Source organism: Cyanistes caeruleus, unplaced genomic scaffold (assembly GCF_971803275.1).
Source record: "Cyanistes caeruleus unplaced genomic scaffold, bCyaCae1.hap1.1 HAP1_SCAFFOLD_99, whole genome shotgun sequence".
In the NCBI taxonomy this organism is placed as follows: Eukaryota; Metazoa; Chordata; class Aves; order Passeriformes; family Paridae; genus Cyanistes; species Cyanistes caeruleus.
In genome coordinates this window covers 36,741-53,067 of record NW_028255901.1, presented here as the reverse complement: position 1 = coordinate 53,067, position 16,327 = coordinate 36,741, and the positions used below count along the sequence as shown (strand labels likewise).

General features: G+C 55.7%; 3 protein-coding genes across 3 annotated transcripts in view; all 3 read right to left on the bottom strand.

Moving 5' to 3' along the window:
* The window catches only part of LOC147646404 (olfactory receptor 14I1-like), a 186,438-nt gene that overhangs the window by 167,821 nt on the left and 2,290 nt on the right, over positions 1-16,327 (bottom strand). The gene's annotated exons all lie outside the window — the stretch shown is intronic.
* The window catches only part of LOC147646405 (olfactory receptor 14I1-like), a 142,156-nt gene that overhangs the window by 123,544 nt on the left and 2,285 nt on the right, over positions 1-16,327 (bottom strand). The window lies entirely within an intron of this gene.
* LOC147646407 (serine/threonine-protein kinase pim-1-like) lies at positions 5,211-16,305 on the bottom strand. The gene is made up of 7 exons (XM_086873462.1): positions 16,297-16,305; positions 7,879-8,245; positions 7,182-7,358; positions 6,778-6,925; positions 6,369-6,588; positions 5,688-5,821; positions 5,211-5,401 (listed from the first exon to the last, which is right to left on the bottom strand). Exons 1-4 carry the CDS (start codon positions 16,303-16,305, stop codon positions 6,819-6,821), a joined length of 660 nt encoding a protein of 219 aa, XP_086729588.1. The 3' UTR covers positions 5,211-5,401; positions 5,688-5,821; positions 6,369-6,588; positions 6,778-6,818.

The window sequence follows — 16,327 nt, the reverse complement described above, 5'->3', positions numbered from 1 at the left end:
TGGCTGCCAAGCCCCTGGCACCCCAAAAACCCCAGCTGGGAGAGGGAGCAGAGCAGGTGAGGTTGTGACACGGGTGTGACACTGACATGTGCCATGGCCCTGGAGCTCTCAGCAGCTGCGATGGCACTGGATCCAAGGCTGACTGTGGATCTCTGTCCCTCTCTCTCTTCCCCTGACTTCCAGTTTTCAAAATCTGGATAGCTTGAAGTTGGATGGGTTGGACGAGTTGGCTCAGTCAGTGCTTAGTGAAGTGATTTCCTCTAATTGCATGCAGCTTTATGATTTCCCGAGTACCTCATTCTTTAAAGTTTGCAGCTGAAAGTTTGTTCCCCATCCTCCTGAGAAGTTTGTTGTTTTCTCCCATGCACTGCCCGAGGGGATGGAGGTACCTCAGGTCCCTTTCCAGCAGGGCCCGAGCGAGCTTGGGGCACAGCACAGGAACTGCAATGCTGAGCCAGCCCTGGCTGGGTTGGAGGAAGCAGAAAGGCCAAGCCCTGAGCCCAGGCCTGGCCCAGCAGGGCCTGTCCCTCACGGGTGGCTCGGGGCTCTTTGTGGGGCAGTGGGATGTGAGGGGCAGCAAGGACAAATGCCAAAAACCTGCGAGCCCTGCCAGCCTCCTCAGGGAGGGCCGAGGGAGGAGCAAAGACCTTCCTGGGGCTGTGCCCTGGGCCAGGAGGGATTGTGCCAGTGGAGCTGACCCTAAATTTCTTCTCCCAGGCAGCTTTAGGACATGGAACATGAAGAAGCCAGAGCCAACTCTCAGCTTTCCACAGTCCTCCAGTAGAATCCTGTGTGGGGAGCAGCCTGGGAGCAGGGTTTGTGTGTCAGGGGAGGGGAATTCAGAGCCCTTTTCTCCCTCATGGGCTGAGGATCTGCATTTTCAATGGCCCTGCAGCTGCTAAAGGGGCCTTTTTCACCCAGCTGAGAACAGTTCTGCTGATAGCCTGTCCTAAACCAGTTTTTCCTGCAAATTTGCCGATGAAGCCTCATTTTTTGCAGCCCCAGGTCTTGTGTGCATGCAGGTGTCTCAACTGAAGGGTGGAACAGCTCTGCCAGGTAGGAGTTCTCTTTTTCATGGTGGATTTTTGGGGTTTTTTATAAATTAACTCCCCCTGTGAGCTGTGGGCAGAGCTCTGTAACTGTGTGTGACACTTGTCTGTGGCACTGTGGGGGTGGCCAAGGGCACCTTCCCCGAGCTGTGTGCAGAGGAATCCACAGCAGCCCAGGCCGGGGGTGCTCAGTGGCCGCTCAGTTCCGCTGACTGGACGCGGCTCTGGCCGCTTCCCTTGGAGCGTCTCCAGGGAGGGAACGCTGGGGCTGCTGGCCCGGCTGTGCTGGCACTGCCAGGGGAACGCTGGGGCTGCTGGCCCGGCTGTGCTGTCACTGCCAGGGGAACGCTGGGGCTGCTGGCCCGGCTGTGCTGTCACTGCCAGGGGAACGCTGGGGCTGCTGGCCCGGCTGTGCTGTCACTGCCAGGGGAACGCTGGGGCTGCTGGCCCGGCTGTGCTGTCACTGCCAGGGGAACGCTGGGGCTGCTGGCCCGGCTGTGCTGTCACTGCCAGGGGAACGCTGGGGCTGCTGGCCCGGCTGTGCTGTCACTGCCAGGGGAACGCTGGGGCTGCCCCGCTCCTGCCCCACCCCATCAGCTCTGCCAGCGCCTCCAGGGGACACAAAGGCTGAGCCAAAGGGTGAGAGTTGCACAAGGGGCTGAGCTGGCATCTGGGACCCATTGGGATCATGGAGTGCAGCCCCCGGCCCTGCACAGACACCCCAACAATCGCAGCCTGTGCATCCCTGGCAGCGCTGGCCAAAGGCTCCTGGAGCTGCGGCAGCCTCGGGGCCGTGCCCATTCCCTGGGGAGCCTGGGCACTGCCCCAGCCCCCTGGGGGGGAAGAAGCTTTTGCTCATCTCCAGCCCAGCCCTGCCCTGGCCCAGCTCCAGCCGTTCCCTCGGCTCCTGTCCCTGCTCACCTGGGCAGAGATCAGAGCTTGCCCAGAGAAGCTGTGGCTGTCCCTGGATCCCTGGAAGTGTCCAAGGCCAGGTTGGACGGGGCTTGGAGCAGCCTGGGATAGTGGAAGGTGTCCCTGCCATGGCAGTTGATGGAATGATAAGGTTCACTTAAGGTTTAAAGTCTTTTCCAAGCCAAGGCATTCTGTGAGTCTGTGATTTTGGGGGAGATGCTGAAGCTCTGGTTCAGCTTTATCCCAGCAAATGTCTGGAGCCAGCAGCAGCCATGGGTGGGATCATCTCCTCCTCCCTCTCGCTGTGGCTGTAACTCACCCAAGGGCAGTGTCATAAATGAAATTGAAATGTGGACAACTAAAGCTATTGTGGTTATGAGCAGTTTAATAACAAGAAAAAAAAATGATACAGTTTAGTGAATTGAATACAAGAGTCCAATTTAATAGAAGAATACAATTTAGTGGATTGAATAGCAATTTGATATAGAAGGAATACAATTTAGTAAAAGAGTACAATTTAGTGAATATATTCATATATATATATATACACACATATGCATATATATATATGAATATATATATGAATATAGCTTGCCAGTAATTATGATTAAAGCATAAGAAAAACTGACCGGGGTAAGGAGAGGGCTTCTCAACCCCCTTACGTATGAAATAGAGCAATTCAAACTAAACTTATATACTGTATGCTTATACATATTCATTCAGGTTTCCAGTAAGTCTCCTCCAATTTCTGATTCTATAATTTTGCATCACTGTTCTTCATGGTGCATGCATCACTTGTTGCTCGGGGGTCTTCAGTCTTCTTTTGGTGGTCTTTTGACGAAGGCTTACACTCATCCTTGTTGTCCTCTGGATAACCGTACAGGCTCTGCGTGCGTCCTAAGCGTTGTGTTATGTAAATAAGCATTGTGCTCCACTAATTAGTCTTATATTTTATAATTTTCAGGCCCTATACCTAAAGTCATTCCAACTTTATCCATCTCAAGGTTGATTTTGTCTTAGGGCATTTCTTATCTCAAAACTACATCCTGTATCTTAATTTTAACATGTAACATCTGTAGAGGGGTACATCTGCCTTGTAACACCAATTCCCTTGATTGCTCCTAATAATAACTTTCCAAATAGTTACACTTTAGTTAGCATGAATCATTTCCATTTATTACAGGAGGGTGTGAAAACAGGAGCATTGTTTGGTGTGGCCTCCTCTCTGCCTTTCACACCTTTCAGTGCTTTGAGCCAGCCAAGAGCTTTCTCCAGGAGTGCAATGAAGCAGCTGTTGCTGCTCCCAGCTCTGGCTCTTCCCAGTCTCTGCCCCTGCCTGGTTTTGTCCCTCTTGCTGTGCCCTCTGTTCCCCCAGGGGGCTGCCCCAGGCTGAGGGATCAGATGCAGGCACTGCTGCTGCTCCCTGGGGACCAGCCCCAGTTTGGTTGTTGCTGTCAGTGCCAGCAGAAGCGGTGGCTGGAGCAGCGGGTGCTGACAGTGGCCCAAGGCCCGGGGCTGCCTCGAGGGGTCCCTGGGCTGGGGCTGGGAGGGAGCTGCCCCTTGTTCTCCCTCTGCCTCCCGCAGAGCTGGGCCGGGCACAAGTGGGGCAGCAGAGCCAACAGGGAGCCTGCGAGTCTCTTGCAGCCGTGCCTGCTCAGAGTTTGGCCTTGGAGCTTCAGGTGGGCAAAGGCAGCTGCTCTGCTCCCTCTGCGTGTGCCCGTGTTCAGCAGTGCTGCTCCATCAGTCTGTGCCCAGCAACGGGGAAAAGCCTCAGCCCTGCAGGGCCAGGAGCTGCCGGGCTCTGCCTGAGCAGCTCAGCCAGCGGGAAGGGAGCTGCTCCACACGGGAACCAGGAGCAAAGGACGTGCCTTTTCTAGGACATGTTTTCTGTAAAAACAAAACAACAACAACAACAACAACAAAAAAACCAAAAACCTAAAAACCAGAAAAGAAAACATAAAAAAGAAATGAAAGATAAAAATTGCCCCCAAATGTGTAGTGAAAAATCTTTAACTCTGGAGTAAGAAAGAGGTAACTGATCTTTTGAAAAAGAGAACTCAGCTTTGATTTTAGTTCCTTAGTTTGCACACATGCTAGTGGAAAGGATCCATTAGCTGCCTTCCTTTACAGATTTGATGGATGTTTTCCAATATTAAGATATTTTACACAGCAGTTAAAGGAATAGGAAATTGAAATTCATGTTCTTCATGACTGTGTCTTGAGTGTAAAAAGTTTGCAGTTTGAAACTTGGACCTAAAGTGTTGCAAATGGAAGTGATAAATGCCAATGAACTGAGTGAATGCAGCTTTTCCTATGGGATGTGCAGCACTCCAAGGACTTCCTCAGTGGGGCTGTGGCTGCTTGGAGCTTTGTCCTGTGCCACTCCGGGATGTCATGAAATGGGACTTCACCTGCCACCAGCCCAGGCCACGCTCTGCCACCCCAGCTCCTTGGACCTTGTGTCCCCAAAGAAGACACAAGGTGTTTCTGCTGCTCCCCCTTTGCACAGATCCACAGAGAGCTGGGATTATCCCAAGTCTCGTGTCTCCATTGTGCCATATTCCTAAAGAACCAGCAGCCCATCCCGACGAATATGGTGAGTTATGTGGATGGTTGTCAGCTCCCTTTCCTGCCTAGAAATCCTGAAACTGCTTCTAAATGCTGTTCCCTTCAGCTCTTGGACACCTACTGACACAGAGCTGGGAAAAAAATGCCCTGGTCATGGCTTACAAGGTGAATTCTGCCAAAGTGAGAGCTCTGTGGGAAATCTCTATCCATCCCTATCCTTTTAATATATCTGTACGTGGGGGTGTGCATGGATGTGTCTTGTATGGAAAGGAAGGAGTGTGCAAACAACGTGACTGACACTTTCACCCTCTGTGTTCATTCCATACTCATGGGTACCAAGATATTATGGAAACCTTTGCAAAGACAGACCTTCTGTCCATGGATACAGAGACATCCAAGAGCCCCTGGCACAGACATTGCTGTTCTTCAGCCAGTGACAGGATGAGTCCCTGAGACTGGGGCTTGGTCTTCCTCGTGGTGAGGGGCATCGAGGAAGGCTGCAGTGTGATGGAGACTGTGATGGGCTGGGAACTCACTGGGGGAAAGGAGGAAGCAGTTGTGAAGTAAAAGGCAGGTGTGGGGACAGAACGGTTCAGAGAAGGGCTGAGCTACAGCTTGAGCAAGCTGAAAAATGTCATTTGGGGTCATCCCAGATTGATTTCATTTCAGAAGTTACGGAACAAGTTTAATTTTTGGGGGGTGTCATGTTTTCCCTTGGAGGTGGACACTCTGCAGACTTGAGCTGCATTGCCAAAATGCTCAAGTCTCTGCTGCAGGTCACAGCGTTTCTTCTTTGGCTGATCCCGGCCCGGTGCTGAGCCCAGCAGAGCCCTGGCAGAGCCCAGAGCAGCCTCAGCATCCGCAGAGCCCGGCTGCAAGGAGAGAAAGCAGAAACCGCCCGTCAGCTGAAGGCTCCTGTCCCCTTGTCCCAGCCAGCCGCGGTGCCCAGGCCATGCTGGCCGTGCTCAGAGCTGGGCCCAAAGCTGCCCATCACTGCTGCCTTGGGGAGCAGAGCAGGAGGGCAGGACATGTGCCCAGCCTGCAGCCAGCCACGGCAGATCCAGCCCCTCAGCAGCTGCCCAGAGCGGGATGCTCCTGTGCCCGCTGCCATCTCCCAAAAGCTCTTGTCCCACCCATGCCAAGGAGATGAGGACCCACCTCACACCATCCGCTGCCACAAGAAAAGCTGGTCCCAAACCATGTCCTCAGTCTTCTCCAAGGGCACGGCCCATCCACGCCACAGCTGGTCCCAAGCACTTCCTGATCCAGACTGGACCCCACCTGGAACGCTTCTTTTAGAAAAACAAACAACAAATTAATGAAAATAGGTTACAGACAAAAAGGGGAAACCAGAAAAATGGTAAAAAATCTTATGTCTGTCAGGAGCTTGAGGAAGGCCCAACCCCTACATTCTGGGGAAAAACCCACCCATGGGTGAGGGAAGCCCATGCTTTCTCCCTTCCCCCTGCACTGTCCCCCAAAATCACGGTGATCCCAAAGCAAAGCAGGGGAGTGGAGCAGCCCAAGCCCTTCCTTGCCTGCACAGCAAAGCAGCCGTGCTCAGGTTCTGGAGTCCCACCTGTGCTCCTGCCATGGGGGTTTGTTTGTGTTGGGCTGGCTGCCCCAGCCCCAGCCCGGGGCACGGTGGGTGCTGGGGGCTGTTGGCAGGGCCAGGATCCCACTCCCATTTCGTAACCACCCCAGCCCACGCCCCCAGCCCTGCCAAAAACCAGCTGGGCAGCCACTGAGGAATCAGTTGCATCTGCCCCAGCAGAGGGGAAACCTTTGGTTCCCGGCCAATGCACAAATCTGGGAGCATCCCCCTGGGTCTGGACTTACCTGAAAATTCCCTGTGGAGCCTGGCTTTGAAGAAGGTTCCAGAATCAAAGTCCATCATCGCCAGCTCCCGCTGGCCAGGTGGAGGAAGAGGTTGTCATCCTTGCTGCTGTCCTCCATGTCTCCAGCAGCAGCAGCAGCAGCCCCACCTGGTACAGCTTCTCCAGGGGCTCCTTCTTCCCTGGGGTGACACCAGGCTGTCAGGGTTCTGCCCAGGGCCCGGCTGTCAGTGAAGCAGGACAAGCAAAACCAGCTCAGATGGTGCCCACCAGTGCTGGGCAGAGCAGCTCAGCTCCAGCACAAGGGCTGTGTGTTCCCATTCCATGACCCCAGTGCAGTGACACAGGCAGGACAAAAAAGTCTGGGTTTCTTTGCTGCTGATTGCCAGGGCATGTGTGGAGCTGTAACTTACCAGGTCCCTGCATCACTGTGCCTGTGGCTCTCTCCCTTCTTCTAGGGCTGATGAATATCCTGCAACCAGGGATCGCAGGACAGGTCTTCTAACGAGGGCCTGTCCAAGGAGTTCAGGGATAAACACCACCTGATCAGAATCTGGCAGTCTGGGGAGAGAAACCACAAACCACTGGTCAGTTGGAGAAGGCTCCTGTCTGCTTTGCCCCACTATTCCCGTGCCCAGGCCATGCTGGATGTGCTCAGAGCTGGGCCTAAACTTTCCCATCAATTCTTTGTTTTGGAGGAGAGCAGGAGAGCAGGACATGTGCCACCTCCTCAGCAGCTGCCAGAGCGGGATGCTCACGAGCCCGCTGCTGTCTCCCAACACTGGTGTTCCCCCCGTGCCCAGAGATGAGGATCCACCTTGGGAGAGCCGTTGTGGCAGCGGGAGCTGGCCCCATCTGATGTTCCTGCCCCTCCTGAAAGGGTGCTCCCCGCAGACCATCTCGTGCAGCAGGATGCCCAGGGACCAGACGGTCGCTGCCTCGCCATGGTACCAGCCGAAGTCGTTCCATTCCGGGGGGCTGTATGACGGTGTTCCTATGGAATATGGATGGAGCTCATCAGGGGGATGCTGCTGCTCCCAGAGCCTGGCCCCAGCATCCCTGGGCATGTGGGGGCTGCCCCAGTGGCACACGGGGTGACCTGCTGCCCTCTCACCAGCACCTGGGACTTGGGTACAAACTTGGGGTTGGAAAAGAAGCCACTGGTGCTGGAAGAGGGCAGCAGAAACCCTGGCAAGGCCCGACCATGACACACAAAGGGAAATACCCACTCAGTGCTGGGGAAAAACCACACCCACATCCTCCCTGCTGGCATTGCCCAAAAAATATCTTGAACCAAGGCAAACCAGGTGAGCAGAACAGTCCAAGCCCATTCTCACCTGCACACCAAACCAGCTGGTGCACAGGTTCTGCCTCCCCCTCTCTGCTATCCCCACCCACGGGGGATTTTGTCAGGCTGGCTGCCCCAGCCCCAGTCCTGGGAGAATCCCTGCTGCCACACCCAGGTTGGGCCAGGAGATGCCAGGACCAGGATCACCACCCCTGTGTGGGCTCACCTGCAAATTGAGTGTACGCTGTGTCCTGCAGGTAGGTGCCACAGCCGAAGTCGATCAGTTTTGCCTCGCCGGTGTCCAGGTCTACCAAGATGTTCTCCGGTTTGATATCTCGGTGCAGGACCCCGCAGCTGGTGCAGTGCCGCACGGCCGCCAGCACCTGCTGGAACAGCTCCCGCGCCTCTTCCTCGGACAGGAACCTCCGTGCCCGAATGAAACGCCGCAGGTCCTGACACCGCTCCGGGCGCTCCAGCACCATCACGATGGTGTTGGGGAGCTCAAGCCATTCCAGCAGCTGCACCACACCGGGGAAGCCTGTGGACACCTTGTCCAGCAGCACTATCTCCAGGGGTGCGCTGGTGCCGTCGGGCTGCGGGAGGAGCACGGTGCCGTCAGTGGGGCTGAGCCCGTGCCAGGGCTCGGGAAGCCCTCAGCCAGCCCGGGATGCTCTGTGCCCTCCGCTGGCCCCACGCCCGCTCTCCCTGCAGGTGTCCTGGCGGCTCCCACCCTGCCGGGCCCCGGCTCATCCCCGCCCGGCACGGCCCGGCTTCTGCCGCCGGCCCCGCTCACTCACCAGCTCGCCCCAGTGCCGGACGCGGTTCCGTGGCACCTTTTTGATGGCCACCTGCAAGCCAAAGGGAACAGCGGATTCAGCTCACCGCCCACCGTGTCCAGCCCCATCCTCCTCCTCCGCGCCCTCCTCCTCCTCCGCCCGCCGCCGGCCCCTCTGCTCACCGGGAGTCCGTCCGAGAGCCGAGTGGCCGCAAAAACTCTGCCAAAGCCGCCGCGCCCCAGCAGTGAACCCACTCGGTAGCGCTGCTGCAGGGCCTGCTGCGCCTTCCCTGGGGAAGAGACGCGGCCGTCAGCGCTCGGCCCGGGGCCAGGAACGGCCCCCGAGCGCTCCCCGAGCTCCCCGGGCCGGGCACCCGCAGGCGTTCCCTCATTGGAACGCGACAGCGGCGGAGCTCGGGCCGGGGAAGCCGCAGCGGAGGCGGCGGCAGCGGCCGCACCGCCTGTGTCCTCCGCGGGCCCCGGGAGGAGCCGGGGCCGGGGCCGGGGCCGGGGCCGGGGCCGGGGCCGGGGCCGGGGTCGGGCCAGGCGGAGCCAAAGGGCAGCGATGCCGCCCCAGCCCCTGGCACTGATGCCCGCCCAGCACAGCCAGAGCCAGGCGAAGAGGAGACCTCGGCGGGATGGGCGGGGACGGGGCCGGGGCCGGGGCCGGGGCAGCCCCGCCCGGGGCCGGGGGCGGACCGGGGGCATGGCCCGGGTGGGCACGGGGAGAGGGAAACTGGACGAAAAGGGGACACAGGAAAAGGGAGACAGGGAGAAGATGAGGGACAGTGGGAGAGGGAGAGGAGACACAGAAAATTGATAAAATCGCTGCTTTCGCTGCCGCCGCTGCTGCCGCTGCCGCCGCTGCCGCTGCAACTGAAGCACCGGGGCCGTTTGTCCCCGTGTCCGTTTGTCCGTTGCCCGCTCGGCCCCGCCCCGAGCCCCGCGCTCCCCGGGCAGCCCCTGAGCCTGGCCAAACACGGCAACTTTGCCCTGCTGAGCCAAGAGCCAGAGTCTGGACTCCTGCACAGGGGCACAGCAATGCCCTTGGCTGCTGCTGTGCCTTGTCCCTGCTGAGGCTCAGACACCGTCTGAGCACATTCCCTGAATGCAGAATTTGTACCTGAGCCAAGCACTGCACTTGTGTCTCCAGCATTGCTTTCCAAGGAAAACAGGGCAAGGCAAACTGGCTATAGCTCATGGTACTTTACAGTGTCTAAAACTTGCCAAGTCTCAGATCTTAGAGGTGAGAGCCATTTGGAATGAATGGGATGGAGAAACAGTGCAAGATGGAAAAGGGGAACATAAAAATAAATAGAGAAAAACATATTGTTTGTTTCTTTTGATTTTATTTTCATTTCTTAAATAAGCTGTTTCCATTTTCCCAGAATCTTCTCCCCAGTCCTGTCTGTTCTTTCCAAAAACCTGTCCTGGAGAACAAGGCGCAGCTCCTGTCACAAGATGTGCCCCCAGCTGCAGCTTCTCTTGACTTCCCACACTGTGAGTGCAGCACAACTCTTGCAGCAAAGCAGGACAAATGTTTGAAGAACTTGACAACTTGTTCTTTCTTTTCCTTGTGCACAGGGGAGTTGTGCCATTGGTGAGGTTTTCATTGTTCCTCTTCTACCCAAAGAAAACATGATGGGCTACCAGGAATTGTTGGGGAATACAAGCCTGGCTGAATGTGGAGAAAGAATCTCCAGAGCCTGCAGCCAGCAGTGGAGAGCTCATCATTCCAACAGCCCCATGGACATCTGGAAAGTGATCTGGAACATGCAGATGGGCTGACAGAGGGAGTTTGTTTCTGTGTTCAGTTGAGATGATTCTACATCTCTTGCACTGGGAGAAATCAAGAGCACAATCAGGTGATGATAAGCAGCAGAACATGATAAGCTGGAGCTCTCAGTGGATGAGAGAAAGAATGTGAAAAGGAGAAATGCAGGGAATGACTTGGTGAACTTTGTGTGTAAGAAGGGTCATTTTTTCCTAATAATTCCCAATTCATTCCCTTTGCTTTTATCCTTTTAACAAGGCCAATTGCATCTCAGATTCCCAATGAAATGAGAACCCTGAGCTTGTGGAGTTGCCTGAAAGGTGCCCTGTTCCTTTTTCTTCTGCTGCTCAGAAGAAACAATGAAGCGAGTTGGGAAGTTCTGGTTTTTCTTTCTCCTGGTGGATTTTTTCATTTTATTTGCCACTGCAGAGGCAATTTCTGTGATTGCCTCTGTCAGTTGATTCTATTTCAGCAGCAGCAGCAGCAACAGGGCTGTGTTTGAGCACTGCAGATGTGACCTGTGTGGCTTTAATTCCCCTTGACTTAGTGCTCAGGGACTTGGGAGCATTTTGATCTGTACTGATCACGATGCCTGAAACAAAAATCCTGAGTTCCCCGTGACAAAAGCACAGTGGGTAGCACTGATTGAAAGAGGCAATTGCAGCTGTACTGCTAAAATTCAAGTGGCAAGCAGAAGAGGGGCAAGAGCAGCCGGGATCTACAATTGCCAAGGCCAAGGCACCAACAGCCTCCTGCTGTCACCTCAGGGTGAGTAAAACAGGGCTGAAAACAGCGCTGGATCCCGATCCTTTCTTCCTCTGAGGGCTGGCTGAGGGCAGCAGAGGCGGGCCCTGAGGAATCAGGGCTGTTTGTGGGGGATTGTTGCTGTAGTCCAGCATTGCCCTGGCAAAAGCCCTGGGAAGCCGAGGCAGGAGCAGGTGGGAAGGGCCGGCGCTGCTGCTGCTCCTGGCCGGGAGCCCCGGCCGGGCCGGGCCTGCGCCCGCTGCGCTGCGGCTGCTGCTGCTGCCAGAGCCGGGCGGGACTCGGGGACAGGGAACGGACACGGGGGGACAGCAAAGGCCTTGGGGGCTGCAGGGATGTTGGTGCTGGGGCCAGCGCCAGCACAGAGCTTCAGCCCGCAATGAACCCCGAGGGAAACGCTGGGGAAAGGCTCCATTCAGCCTTTCTTTACTCGGCGCTGTGAAGGGACCGAAATAAAAGGAGAGTGAGCAGGGCCCGACCCCTTCTCCTTTGGGAGGAGCCCCTGGGGCTGTGAGGGGCTGTGAGGGGAAATGAGAGGTTCTATGGGGCCATGAGAGGTTCTATGGGGCCATGAGAGGTTCTGTGGGGCCATGAGGGGCTGTGAGGGGAAATGAGGGGCCATGAAGGGACATGAGGGGCTGTGAGAGGTTCTATGAGGCCATGAGAGGTTCTGTGGGGCCATGAGAGGTTCTGTGGGGCCATGAGGGGTAGTGAGGGGCCATGAGGGGCTGTGAGGGGCCAAGAGATGTTCTATGGGGCCATGAGAGGTTCTATGGGGCCATGAGGGGCTGTGAGGGGCCATGAGGAGCCTCAGCCCTGGCAGGAGGGGTCCCACCATGTCCCCAGGGCAGAGCAGCCATGAGGGGCCGCGAGTGCAGATGTGGCAGCAGAGCGGGCTTGGGGCGCCACTGGGAGGGGATGAGACCCTTCCCCAGCTCCAAACCACACCAAACCCAGCATTAACAGGATTTCCTGTCTTTTGAATCCACTGGCAACTTGGAGTTGATTGTAGAGTTTAATCCCAGTGAGAAAAGCAAGGGAAGTTTCCCAGTGAGTGACATCCAGCCATTGTTATTAATGTCTAAGATTTAAAAGTCTTAACAATGAAAAGTAATACTAATAAATAATAATAACAACAAGAACAAGAAATAAAGCCCCGAATCCCAACAATCACCTCAGAAACAAGTTTTTGTTTGTAGTAATAGATTAGTACTAAAGAAATAAATGAAAGAGATGTCATTTGTAATTAGATATGTTTCATTTTTCCCAGTTTCTGGTCCCCTTTCTCCAGGGTCATTTCCTTTACTCACCCACTTCTAATAGGTAGAAGGGAGTTAAGCACACTGGAAAAGACAACAGCTCCTGTTTCCAAGGGAAGCAGCCACCACTCCAGGGAACCTGAATTGCCCCCAGGCTCGTGTGTGCACTTGAAGGGTGAGCAGGTGCTGGGGACAGAGATCTCAAACTCCTTCTAAGGCTGTGAGAAACCCACCAGTGGCAAAGTATCATTGTGGGTCAGCTCCTGCTGAAATTCCATTCCCCCACACCCTCCAAATGGGCAGGCAGGGCTGGGCTCTGGCAGGGTTCAGTTTTGAGTGCCTTGTGCTCCCTGGCATGGAAGTGATCCTATGAACTCTGGTACTGATGGATTGTGGAATGGCTGCTGAAGGAGGAGGGGGAATCTCAGCAGACAGGAAAGTCTCTTCTTCTCCCGTCTCCCTGCAGAACCCCCTCTCCAAAGAGAAATGCCTGTGCTGGGTTTCCATGGCACCCCTTCCCTCAGCCCAGTGTCTGAGCCACTGTGTGGTCTGCAGGAGCCAAAGCCAGAGGAGTCCCAATATCAGTCACCCCACGGTCCCCACACAGCAGGAGAAAGCACTGCTTGCAGTGGGGCTGCTGATCTGTGACCCGTCCTGGTTCCATCCACCCCACTCCTCTCAGCCACAGGCACCAGAAGGATCCCAGGAAAGCCACAGTGCTCTACCAGATGCCAGGAGCACTCCCTGCTGTGGCCTCAGGGATGCTGGGTGACCTCGTGGATGAGGATCTGTGGCTGGTGATGGAATGTGTGGATGGAGGCCCTTGGCAGGAGGTTGTTGGAGACACGTGTGGGGCTGAAGGAGAGATGGCAGCTGTCAGTGGGGAGGGCAGGGACCCCACTTGTGAGTCCATTGCCTTGGACACCCTCAGCCACAAGATGTCCAAGGAGTCACACAAGGCTTTGGCACTCTCAGCCTTCTTTCCCCCAAGTTCCTGCTTTCGGTACATTGACAGTAGAGAACCCTCCTTGTTTCTAGAACTAAAACAAAGATCCCAGATGGAACAAGCCTTGCTGGTTTTAGTCAGAAGCATCAGTGACCAAAAGTTGTGTTTCCATTGGTTTGCTCACATCTTTGTTCCTTCTCAGTGTTCAGGCTGGGCTGTGGGGTGTCCTCATTTGCTGCATTTTCTGAGCTCCTCTTGGATCCCTTGAGCAATAGGTTGTGCCCTCTGAGGATCCTTTGTGCTCCTTGGTGACCCAGGAGAACCTTCCAGGCGGTTTTTGGGGGAGCTGCTGCTGTGATGTCACAGGAACGTTGCCGTGTCCTTGTGGTGTTCCCGTTGCTGTGGGGCACAGAGGCCTCAGTGTCAGAGCGGCTCTGGGCACCTGCTCATTGCCTGAGGATCCTCCTGCCCGAGGCATTCTCAGCAGCCAGCCCAGCCCCTGACGGGTGTCCTTCTGTCCTGGCAGGGGGACAGACAGTCTGCAGGTGTGTGCAGCACAGCCAAAATGATCCAGCAAGTGGTTGCTGCAGTTTGCACTCTGCACTCTGGGGCTTCTGATGGGTATTTTTTAACTCCCTGGGCCCCTAAGTCGAGGATTTCCCCAGGTGCACCATATGTGCCTTTGGGATTGCTGTGGGCTTTCTGTTCTTCCTTTGGAACTGAGGTGATTTTGAAAGAAAATTGCAATTAAGATGCCATTTATTTGGGAAAGCTCCTGCCAACAACTTCTTTAAAAAGGGGTTGTTTGTAGCCAGCAGGGTGTGCACAGCATTTGGAATGGAGCCTGGGGGGGTTCTGTTCCCCAAGAGGAGAGTCTGTGGCAGTGAACCCTGGCATTCCTCCCTCTGTTTGCTGATCCAGCCAAAAACTGGACACAGCCTTGTATTTTGTGCTGTTCTCTTGCTTGCTGTGTGATCCAAAAGGACTGTGGCTCCAGGAGGGAAGTTGTGAAAGCAATATGCTCTCTTGGCATTGACTTGTTGTGTGAGATTTTCCAGCACAGGCAGCTTTTTCTCCTAACAGCATCTGGTTCAGGTGAAGGTCACCTCACACATGGATACTGGGAAGTTCCTTCTTCAGTGAGCAGGAAAGGAACCTTTGGTGTTCAGAGATCCCAGTTGTTCCCTTTCAACACCAGTATGAGCTCACTAAGCTCCAGTATGATCCTTGTCACAAGGCAGCACTCCCAGGATGGTCCCAGTTGCCTCTGGCTAGATCAACCCAGTCAGTCCCAGTATGATGCCATTGGCTCCCAGCATGCTCCCAGTTGCTCCCAGTCACCCCCAGTATGGGGGATGATGTGCATGGTGTGTTCCCAGTCATTCTCAGATACTCCCAGTATGAGTCCAGCTACTCCCAGTATGATCCAAAATTGGATTGCTGGGAGGCCTCATGGAATCCTGGAGACCATTGTGACACTCCAGGGCCCCATGGAACCGTGGTGACACCAGGTTGGCTGGGAGTGTTGATGTGCTGCAGGGTAGGAGGGCTCTGCACAGGGAGCTGGACAGGCTGGATCCAGGGCCCAAACCCAACAAGGTGAGGTTTAACAAGTCCAAGTTCCAGGTCCTGCACTTTGGCCACAACAACCCCTGCAGTGCTACAGGCTGGGGACAGAGTGGCTGGACAGCAGCCAGGCAGAAAGGGAGCTGGGGCACTGATGGACAGCAGGTTGGGCATGAACCAGCAGTGTGCCCAGGTGGCCAAGGAGGCCAATGGCTCCTGGCCTGGATCAGGAACAGTGTGGCCAGCAGGAGCAGGGCAGGGATTCCTCCCCTCTACTCTGCACTGGTTGGGCAGCACCTCGAGTGCTGTGTCCAGTTCTGGGCCCCCAATTTAGGAAGGCCATGGAGGGGCTGGAGCGTGTCCAGAGAAGGGCAACAAGGCTGGTGAGGGGTCTGGAGCACAAATCCTGTGAGGAGTAGCTGAAGGAGCTGGGGTGGTTAATCAAAAGGAATAATAAGAAATCTGGAGAAGGAAGAGTAAAGAGAGCAAAGGTGAAGCAAAGGAAATGCTCAGGGCAGTTTGGGGGTGGCTGCCAGGCAGCCCTGGCTCTGAGCAACAACGTCTGCAGTGGCACAGGAAACTCACAGATCATGGGAACAAACTTTCTGTGTGACTTCAGAGGCCACGACAAACCTGAGTGGTTTCTCTCCCGTCCCCCAGCCCTTCCTGGCCCCAGGGGCTGATGGCATTTGTGCTCCCTCAGGTTCATCTCCCCATAGCAGCACCATGGGGGTGCTGACGCCTGCTCTGGGCAGTGCAAACAGGGGCTCCTGAGCCAGTGCTGCCGTGTCTGTGCCTGCAAGGATGCAGCACCTCTCTGAGCTGGGGGAGAGGCCAGGGCTGCACAGGGGGGATGTTGTTGGCAGCTCCATGAGGACGCTCTGGGACGCTGCCCTGGGGTGTCCAGCGCAGTGGGGATGGATCAGCCCCTGCTCTGCTGCTCCTTCCCATCTCCCCCAGGGACCTTGCAGAGCCCCAGCCATGCTGTTTGCCCCCAGCCTGCCCACGGCCAGCCTGGGGCTGCTCACGGGGGTTTTCTGTGCTGAGCTTTGGCCTGGCCGTGTTCTTGAGAGAGCCTGGGCAAGGAGCCTGGAGCCCCCAGGCCCTGCCCTGAGGCGTCAGCGCTGCCCCAGCAGTGCCCATGGCCTGTCCCTGCTGCAGCCCCGGCACTGCCACCCCCAGGGCTGTGCCCAGCCCCGAGAGCACTCAGGCCCTGCAGCAACACCAGGGCCAGGAGGGCAGCGGGGCAGTGGCACGGGAGCAGCACTGGCAACACCAAGTGCTGCTGCTCCTGGGCACAGCTGCTGTGCCAGCACTGATCTGCCCCAGCTCTGCACACAGACACTGCTGCTGCAGCTCCAGAGAAGGGAACAAAAGGGGCATCTCTGCAGAAAACTTTGCTGGGAGATCCTTTATTTCATTTAAAGCCACCAAGGGCACAGCCCCTCATTGGCACAGTCTGTGGCCACAGTGGAGGTGAAGAGAGAAATAAAATGAGAAATGGCACAAACAATAACATTTCATTGTGCACAATATTAGAAAGTAAATTGAAGAAAAAGAACCTCCAACATTAAAACAAGAAGTATCAAAGAT